Raw genomic sequence first — 10,225 nt, forward strand, 5'->3', positions numbered from 1 at the left:
GTAGTAATAAAAAAAAACAGAAAAGAAACGAAAGGACATAAAAAAAATTGGCTCTTCTTCTCCACTCCTCTTCGACTGAAATTCACAACGAAACAAATACGATTCCAGCTGAATCTAAATCGATATTCTGGGTTTTAATAAAACCCAGATACTTCATCAATATCTTTTCGTGGTTAGAGGATTGATTCTCTGAACGAGTAAGTTTAAAGTTGGAACAGTCTTTTCAATTTTGTTTACCAATTGAATTTGTTGTTTGCCTTGAAACCTTAGATTTTATCAATCATTTAAATAGATTTTTGGTGTTGGATTTGAAACCTGGATTTTGTTGTTTGCAGATTTTAGTTTCTTTTTTTTGTTCTAGGAAAGTGGCTCTCTAAACAGTGCTCTTTCTATTTCATCAATCAGGTCAACGATTTCTCTAAGAGAAACTCAGATCTACCGTTACAATCACTGTTTTTTGATGTTCTTCAAAATTGATTGAACTGGTAAGTAAATGGTTTGATCTATTTCTCTATTTAAACCAAAGTTTAATTTGTTATTTGTTTTGTAAACTAATTGATGTCTTTTGTTTGAATATAGCCTTAACGTGGAATTTGATGACTACACTTACAAACTGGCAGTCTGAGTAAAGAATAAATCATCACTTGATACTTGTAAGTTCATCAAGTTCCATATTCATCTCCAATTTTTGGCGTTTAAATATTGTCTAATTTTTTTAATTGTTTATGATTAACAAAGAATAATCGAAACTCACCGTAAATTCCTGAATTTTCGACTTCTCACTTATCGTTTTAAATGTGGGTGCTATTGATTTCCTCAGGATATTAAACAGTTGAGGAACACATTATCAAAGATAAGAAACAGATTCAATTTTCCGTTAATACTATTCCGGTTTTAATTTATATAACTGAACTCTGATTAGATTTTATTTTAATCTTTAGGATGATCCTGTATTTCCAAGAAGATGATTAACAGCACAATTTGGAAGTGAATCAATGAAGAAGACATCTATACTATTAATTGGTAAGTTTTCCAAGCTTCATAATTGACTGGTTTGTCATATCTTTAAAATTGTCTCAGTTTTGGGATTGTTTATGATAAAAGTAAGTAATCTATATGCAAGATTTCAAAAAAAAAATTTATAAAAAAATAAGCTTTGAATAGTGTGGAAAAAATGAAGTTAAACCCACTGAAGATTCAGTTGGTTTACTTCAAACAAAAAAAACCACACTATCAAACCACATAATATCTATACTTAAAAGATAAAATCCTTGGTCCTTGACGTCAGGTCCTTAACATAAGCTTTCACTGCTATTCCTTCTCAAAAACGTTTCTCTGTAACTGGCACCATACTCTTCGACACCATTCTCGATTCCTTTCATCCACTGTAACAATCCTTATGAAATACCAGAAATAGTAATAGGTTATATATTGAAAATACATAGAAATATCAAATTATTTTATTACTAAAAATACAGAAAATAGGATAGAAAAAATCATACCTTTATGAAAGATTTCTAAGCGAGTTATTTCAAATTCTGAAACACTTCTTTAAATACAACATTCATTGTTTGCTTATGAGGGTTTCCATCTTTATCCACTATCAAAATTTTCAATCCCTTTTTTGAGGTCACTCTTGAAACTGCAACATATAGCTGACCATGTGAAAAACATGGTCATGGTCAAGGCAAATAGAGGCCAACATAATCTAAAGACTGTCCCTGACTTTTGTTAATAGTCATTGCAAAAGCAACAACTAAAGGTAACTGTCTTCGACACATTTTGAAAGGCAGTTTAGTGTCTGAAGGAGTGAGAAATATCCTTGGAATTAATATTTTGTCTCCAACTCTGTCTCCTGTAATCACAATAGCTTCTAGAACAAACTCAGCCATTTGGGTGATCTGCAACCTTGTACCATTCATTAGCCCTCCCCTTGAATCTATATTTCTTAACAACATAACTGGACAACCAACCTTCAATCTTATTCGATGATTAGGTACTCCAGAGACCTTTAGACTATTTAATAAAGCAGGTGTAAGCACTGGATTGTTATCATAACGTTTGTCAGCTGGATCTATAGAATCTGAACTTAGGTATGTTCTTTCCTCACCTATAGACATATAAACACGGGTCAGCATTAATGGCAAACTTATTATGTATTAGAACCATCAGAATTTAAAAACAACAAAAATAGAAAAAGATTTACCTTCTAACTGATCAAGCATATATTCATTGATAATGCCAACATCCTCATTGGTCGGACATAAGATTGCTCTTTCTTGAAAGAACAAAGGATCTTTTTTATCTTTCAAAAACTTAGGATCTCCATAAATCTCTTTCCTTATTACCTCAATAGGGTTGTCTGCTGATGTGATTAAGAATTCTTCTGGGATATCTATCATAACTTCACCATCATTAGGTTCAGCTATCTTCCCATCACCAACTTTCAGTATCCAATTTGAAAATTCCTTTAGCTCTTTAGCAGTTTTGGGATTCAAATCCTTTGCAAGAAGCCTCATATTCTTGGTCAACCTCAAAACTTTACAATGTTCCCATATGTATGAAGTATTGAGTTCACTCATACATATTTCTGCTCTTCCAGCATTTGGGATAATGGGTAACACCTGTCTGAAATCTCCTCCAAAAACAACCACTTTTCCACCAAAAGGTCGATTTCCTGTTCCTTTCATAATATCTGACAAACGTCTATCTAATGATTCAAAACAGTGCTTGCTCATCATGGGAGCTTCATCCCATATTATCAAAGATGCTTCAGCCACCAGTTGAGTTTGATCTGATCCAGGACTCATTGTACATACACTACCTTCATGGGGATTAATTGGGATTCCAAATCTAGAATGTGTTGTCTTTCCACCAGCTAGCAAAAGAGAAACAATTCCACTGGAGGCAACGTTTAAGACAATAGATCCTCTTGCTCTTAATTCTGCTGAAAGAGTTTTGTAGAGAAAGGTTTTACCAGTTCCTCCAAAACCATAAACAAAAAAACACCTCCCAAGTCATTATCCACAGATTCCATGATCTCACCGAATATTTGTTTTTGCTCTAATGTCATTGACTTTAGCCATACATCATGTTTTTCCTGCTGCTCATCCCTATCATAGTTTTTTTCATCCACAATCAACACATTAGTGTCGTCAAGGGTATCTTCTGGTATCTGTGGCATTGTACTGAAGGCTGACAACGATGTTCCATTGCTTTTCAATATGTTTTCGATATCTTGTAAGGCAAACTTCTGCTTATCCTCATCAGATAACATGAGTTCTACAACAAAAGGTCATTTATAAAATTAAATTTATATATATAACAATATACACTTTATTTAAATAAAAAATAAATATCTTATACCTGGTCTTTTAAAGTATTCGCTCCGTCTCTTCTCAATATCTTCCGATAGTAGTTCCCATGTTTTCCACCAAACTACTTCTGGTTCAGATAAACTAAAAGCTTATAGCATTACCACAAAAAGACGACGTAAGTAGTTACCGGTACTCCAGAAACTTGTTCTCACAATATCATCAATATAATCCTGATCATGTTCAAGCAGCCCCAAAGCAAATCATACCTTTTTATAAGTTTCATAAATGACTCCTTTAACTTTTTTTATATCATCGAAGCATTCTGGACCTGTCTGAGTGTTAAGAAGGACTCATAGATAATATCCATCTTCCATACCTATGGGAACATAGTTTATCCTTCCTATGGCTGTACCTGGTCTCTTCCGCAGATTAAACTTCCTTCTCTTCCCGTCCCATGTGAAAAATTCAGAAATTTGCGCATAAGTTTTTGTTTTAGCCAATGAACTAACCTTGCTCAATTCAAACCATGCGAGGAACATAGAATTGACTAACTCCCCCCTATCCAAAACTGTTTGAACTTCATCATCTCCCTTGAAATAGATAAGATGCTTCCCTTCTAGGTGAAAAGATAACCTTTGAACTGATGTTGATCAGTAAGTTATTGGGTTTTTCAAAATTCTCCATCCTGCTTCGCAAGCTGAAACATACCTGCCAAATATTGTGTAAAAAAATTCTTTACTTACATATCTTGTTTATATATTCTGAACTATTTTGTAGGACTTGAAATGTCTTACAAGACTCGATCTATGTAGATCGATTGGATTCACATGGGCTTTTCTATGGTCTCTTTCACTATATATGCAAAAGTATATCTGAGGTGGGTTTAGTTTTTATTAGCTTTGTTTAAACACTTTTTACATTTCTTATCTACTCATTTGATTTGTATTTATTAGTATGAGAGACCTGGTTACTTTCGCTAATTCAAGCGGACTCTTTTGAGATAATTGACTTTTTTTTAATAATCATGCAACTTCTGCATGACATTAATTAACTGAATAAGTCTGAAAAGATATACTTCATTGTTGGGGTTAAGTTGTTGGAGATCTCAGTAGAAATACATTGTATTGTGTTGAAATTGCCAACTAGTAACAATTGGCTATATTAGTTGTTGGGAAAAGCTTTCCACAGCTTCGAGTTTTCAAACTAGCTAGTAATATTCAGGTTTAAGACGAATGATTGGAATACGCATGAAATCATGGATTAGATTGTTTATGGCTCTATGCTCCATCATCATGCCATGTTTGCTTCAAGAAAGAGTTGTTACTTTGTTTTTCTAAGCATTTATCGCGAAGCTTGTTCTCAGTTCTCACTATGCATATCTACTTAATCAGCACATGCATTGTGGAAGGTTGTAGCCTGTTGATTAGAAAGGGACACCATTTTATGACCTTAAGATGGACAGTAGGTCCACACTTTCAGATAATGGGTAAAGAAAATGATGGTATGACATGACATGAATTGCTTTCAGTCGATCTATACATAGTACACTAACATCATCATGGATGACTAGTTATGAAAACGACCATTTTTTTTTCTTTTGGCTTCTGTCCATTGATATAGTAAAGTGTCTACTTCTGTTGTTTTTATCAAATAATTGTGAACCTTCATTCAACGTAAATTGTGATACATAGGAAGCTTAAATACTAGGAGAGAAAAAAATATATATATAGTAACGACAACTCAGTATGGATCAACATGGTGTAATCAAGAATTTGCAATGATAATATAAGCTCACAATACGATTGCTTGCTCTCACAACGTCATATGCATTATTATGGTAAAGAAAGAGTTGGGTAGTACAATATGGATACGCGGGGTAAAGCAACTCAACAGTAAATCATCACGTGACAATGGCTGGATTAGCTTATCATCTGCAACTCAAGAGAAACTTCAACTTCTTCTTCTTTCTAAATTATTCCAATGGTCGGCGATTTTGGTCACGGTAAGAAAGAAAGAGATCGAACGACTTCTGATGGGTCTTAAAAAATGGGAAATTTTACCGAAGCAAGACCACTCTCTGAATTCACACCTCTAAGGAGTTTTACCGAAGACTCTTAAGAGAAGTTAATATGTTACTGATTTTTTTGTTATCTTAAAAACATTTTAAACGTTATAAGACGCAAATGTTATGCTGTAAAACAAAAACAAAAAGATGTTTTTCTAATGTCTTAACAAACATTGAGAGCCCCTTTTTTTTTTTTTTTTTTGCTAAAACCTTGAGAGCCACTTGGTAAGATATTTCTGTATATATATTTTTTTTTCTAATCAGCCATCAGGCCCATCAGCCATCATCAGGCATGTCCATAATAAACTATATGATGGCGATTTCATATTTCGTCCAAAAAAGATGATAAAGTGTTATATTTAAAAATCCGATCACTTAGGCGAATGGGGGACGGTATACATAATACATACGAACGATGGGATAAGGATTCTCTTCTTTTCTCGTATAGTTTAAGTTTCTTTTTCTTTCTCGTAGTTGCAGCTGCATCATGACCCCTTACGTGTTTAAACACCCACGTATATTAACTAAGATATCGTTTTAACATCAGTGTTCTACTTTAATATTAGATCACTCACTTTGTAAACGAAACTAGTCCTAGTCTAGAACGAATACTTGCGTTAACCCCATTCGAAGGTGGATTTTGGATATTAATATACAAATCGGAAAAGATTGTTGCGCTTTCATCTTTACGAGTAAGTTGTAATTAGTTAAACATCCATTTGACAGAAATCAAAAGATTAGATTATAAAAATGACCACCCAATCCATACGACAATTATTATATTTCACATTTTTCTAATACCAAGTGGTTTTAACGTACTGTATGTGTTTTTTTTTTCTGGATTTACATTCAATTCTTTTAAATACCACTAAAAAAGTTTTTTTTTCCAAAAATACCACATTTTAGTTTTTTTTCCAAAATTACCATAAAAGTTTTTTTCCAAAATTACCACAAACACAAAAAATTGATTTTTAAGGATGTAGAATTTTTTTTTTAGGTTTGGGTTGACATATTTAGTTTTAGGATATAGTTTTTAGGGGTAGGATTTAGTATTTAGAATTTAGGAATTAGTTTTTAGTATTAGAACTTTAATTCAATTATGTAGTATTTTTGGAAAAATTTATATTTTAATGGTATATTTGGAAAAAAAATTAAATTGTAGTATTTTTGAAATAAAAACCTATTTTAATGGTATTTATGATGGGCCATGTTGTTCTTAAAGTTGTTTTGCAAAATTATTATAATTAGAAAAAAAAAAAAGTTGATATGAAAAAAACAGGGCATAGTCCCTACGTACTAATAAGCATTTGTTTTCTGTCGTTAAATTTCGTGTCATGAATTATTGTTAGTCTACTTAACTGAACTTTTACAGTTTATACTGACGTAAATGATGACATATCCAAAAACTATATAGATGACTTTTAAGTTTTAACTTTAAAAACACAGAGGAATTGTACAATTCGACTGAACACCTTTCTCAAGATAAATTTGATTAATTACCACTATGATTAGAAGTGCCCACATATTAGATATTTTAGAAACTTTAAAATATACAATTTCAATATCAAAGCTCAAGTGAAATTACTATTTGGATCCGAATGTTTCCTTCTTTTTATTTTAATATCATTTTATCCAATATCCATGTTTACACAAATTACACATGAATGACGCGATCCAACGACAATTATACCAACTACTAAATTACTGTTTTCTTTTCTAATTTTCAATGTTTTGCTTTGCGAAAATATTATTGGTCTCTTAACTCTTTAAATTGCTCATTCACCCCCTTTCGATTTAATTTCTAGTATTTTGTTGTTAATGGTAATCTACTAATCTTAATACTTCCCTATTATACAACAGAATGTTCTCGTTGTATTTGGCTGAAATGTAAAATTTATGAATTTCACTGCCTACATTTATATAATAATTAATACAGGTTTTTGTTTAAAACCAGGAGAAAATAAAAAAGTATGCTGTATGAGAGAATACACGAAAACATATACTACTTTGATGATAATAATACCTAACTTTAATCCAAAATAACTAAATTAAACATATGTCAACTTGGTACGGAAGATTATTTAAGGTAATTGTGTTGTGGTTTGCTTTTCCTTTTTTTTTTTTTTTTTTTTTNTTTTTTTAACTACGTAGGACAATTGGAAATTTCTAATCTAGATTTCCTATATGCTACGAAATCTAACGAGAAACAGTTAAACTAAATGTTTGGATCATACTTTGGATCATACTTGTAACATATTTTGAATTCTATTAAAGTCTGATTGGCTGAAAGAGAAAAAAAAATCGTCCTTAAACATTCAGTACCCACATAGATATTTTGGTTTAATTTTCACTACTAATATACTTTTTGAACATCCACTAATTGTCTTTATCTTCTTATTAAACCCCACTACTTTTCCATTTAAAAGTGTTTTCCTCTATCTTTTTCATACTTTTTGTTTCTTAGTCTTTGTATACAGTTTTCTTTGGATAAATATTGTTAACAACTCAAACTTATGGTTTATGACTTTATATACTAAAACCATGGATATGTTTCTATGCGAGTTGCAGTCGCATAGAAGAAGATATAGTACCTGGACCGTCAATGATAATTATTAAAACTAAGACCATATATGTCAAAAGTGTCAAAACGGTTAGCAAACCAACCAATTTATGTTTTGGCTCTTTCATTTTCATATGCTTATTTTTAAAAATATATAGATACAGTATGTGTGTGTAATATACAGTCGTTCAAAATAAAACACATATATCGGAATTTCTGAAAGTATGAAATCATCGTGCAACTCACTTTTTAGTTTGGTTTGGCATAAAACATCATCAACTAGATACGTACAGTATTTAGGGAATGCATTTATCCAAAAGTTAATAGTATTTATAATTTCTCATAATTTAAGTTCATTACATTGGACGCTTACGTCGTATTTAATAAAACTCACTCAATAAAGAAAAAGAGTAGACACTAGAAAAGTAGAAAAAGCCAGAAAAAACGACCCGTGAAAGTAAAAGAAGGAAAAAAAAAAGATATAGATGGAAAATATAGAAAAACTTAATATTTTATATGGTCTATCACTCAATCGTCATGGGGTCCGAAACTTTAGCAGAGCTTTTCTTCATCCCGGGCTTTCCAAAAAACAACCGTCCGAATCGTCTACTCCCACCAGATTTCACAGGCGCCTCCATGAAACTTCCTCCCCCGATCTTCTCGTCTCCCTCGCCGACGGTAACAGCCGGTTTCTTCATACTCTCTTTGTGAAACTTCCTCACCGTGTAAACCTCTGCTATAGCTAGAGACATCCTTTTAACAGTTTAGAGAAAAAGCTGAAAAGGCTAAACAAAAGCCGTTGTTTTGGTTTTTTTTTGTATTGGGAAAGAGATGAAAAGTGTTGTTGTTGCATTTTTTGGGGGAGAGGTTTGGGCACTTATTTATAGTCATTTTGTGGGGTCTAATTTCTGAATTTAGTGGAGGTTTTTGCCCACGTCATATACGTATACATTTACTTTGTTGTACATGTGTATGTGTATTAATGTAGTTTTTGCCGATCGGAGCAAGTTCAAGATTAAGAACAAGAACTGATACGAAATTACTAGCTACAAAAAATACACAAACTCTACTTGGGTTTTGTAAATAAGGATCATATATACATGTCAAAAATCATATCTTTTTTTAGAGATAATTGCAAATAAGATTACATACTGTATAATTCAAAACATGGTTTGATGACAAGTTTAGTGTGAGTTGGCATCATGATGACTTGGACCTCAACTAATATATCTGGCCATGAGAGAAGACAGTTACTAGCTTATTTAATTAATAATTTCATTTTTTGGGGCAATATAACTTAAATCCATATTTGAATATGAATAGCTGATGTCATGAACAGTACTATTTTTGTTGCATAAAGTGAACTGTTCTAGTACTGAATTAAGTTATATAATTAAATATCATTTCGTTTTAGAATTTTCGAAAGCACATACTCTTTTGATTACAGATTTTGATCCAATAATATACTGATTAGCAATGGGTTTACAAAAAACAGAATAAGCTTGTCATCAAACCATGTTTTGAATTATACGTACAAACGAGAGGGTTGAATATTTTTAAAAATGAGCAATGGGTTTACAAAAACAGAATAAACTAGAAATGCAAATTTATCTCTACAGTTAAGCAAAATGGTACCGGAAACCCAGATCCATAACGCTAACCTAGAAATTATAATTGATCGTAGTAAAGTATGATGGCTGTACGTTAATTAGACAGTCTGAAAACAATTAACTAAAAAAAAGTTCTCAAGATTCGAGTGATAATCAAAGAACATATATTGGAGAAGGGGTCTGAGAGGAATCTGACTCGGCCGCCAATTTAGCTTCCAAATGACAATCAAATCGACCACAACATCCATAAACGTGTCCAAATTAACAAAGCCAATTAAAGAGTTAACATAGATTTATTAGTATACCTAAAAAATTATATGCCAAATCTATACATATCCTATTTTTATTTCTAATCATTTTTTCCCATTGCTGGTAGTGTAGTGGACTTCACACTCATCTGATATATATTAATCATTTGATGAGCATATTTTTTACCTTTTGTTTCCTTGTTTATTAATTTATTTGTCTGAGCTCCGGTTGTTTGATCACGTTTCGTTTACTTAACTAGGACAATTTTGTTGTTCGCACAATCTAATTATTTGAGCGGTAATATCAGATTTTGTTCGATATATTCTTTCATTTATTCGTTTCCTTAAGAAAAAAAATGTCAAAGATTCGAATTCGATACTAACTCCCAAGCTATATATGCCTTTCGGGGGGGGGGGGGGGGGGG

At 32.1% G+C, this 10,225-nt stretch overlaps 1 protein-coding gene and 1 long non-coding RNA gene across 2 annotated transcripts; one reads left to right on the plus strand and one right to left on the minus strand.

Annotated features, from left to right (window-relative positions):
- On the plus strand, nt 594-4,317 carry LOC104751684. Its single transcript, XR_761847.2, has 3 exons — nt 594-653; nt 942-1,023; nt 4,095-4,317. It is a non-coding gene; the product is annotated as an uncharacterized LOC104751684 (long non-coding RNA).
- On the minus strand, nt 8,247-8,803 carry LOC104751685. The gene has a single exon (XM_010473689.2). It carries the CDS (start codon nt 8,692-8,694, stop codon nt 8,467-8,469), a length of 228 nt encoding a protein of 75 aa, XP_010471991.1. The 5' UTR covers nt 8,695-8,803; the 3' UTR covers nt 8,247-8,466.

Source organism: Camelina sativa, chromosome 16 (assembly GCF_000633955.1).
Source record: "Camelina sativa cultivar DH55 chromosome 16, Cs, whole genome shotgun sequence".
Taxonomy (NCBI): domain Eukaryota; kingdom Viridiplantae; phylum Streptophyta; class Magnoliopsida; order Brassicales; family Brassicaceae; genus Camelina; species Camelina sativa.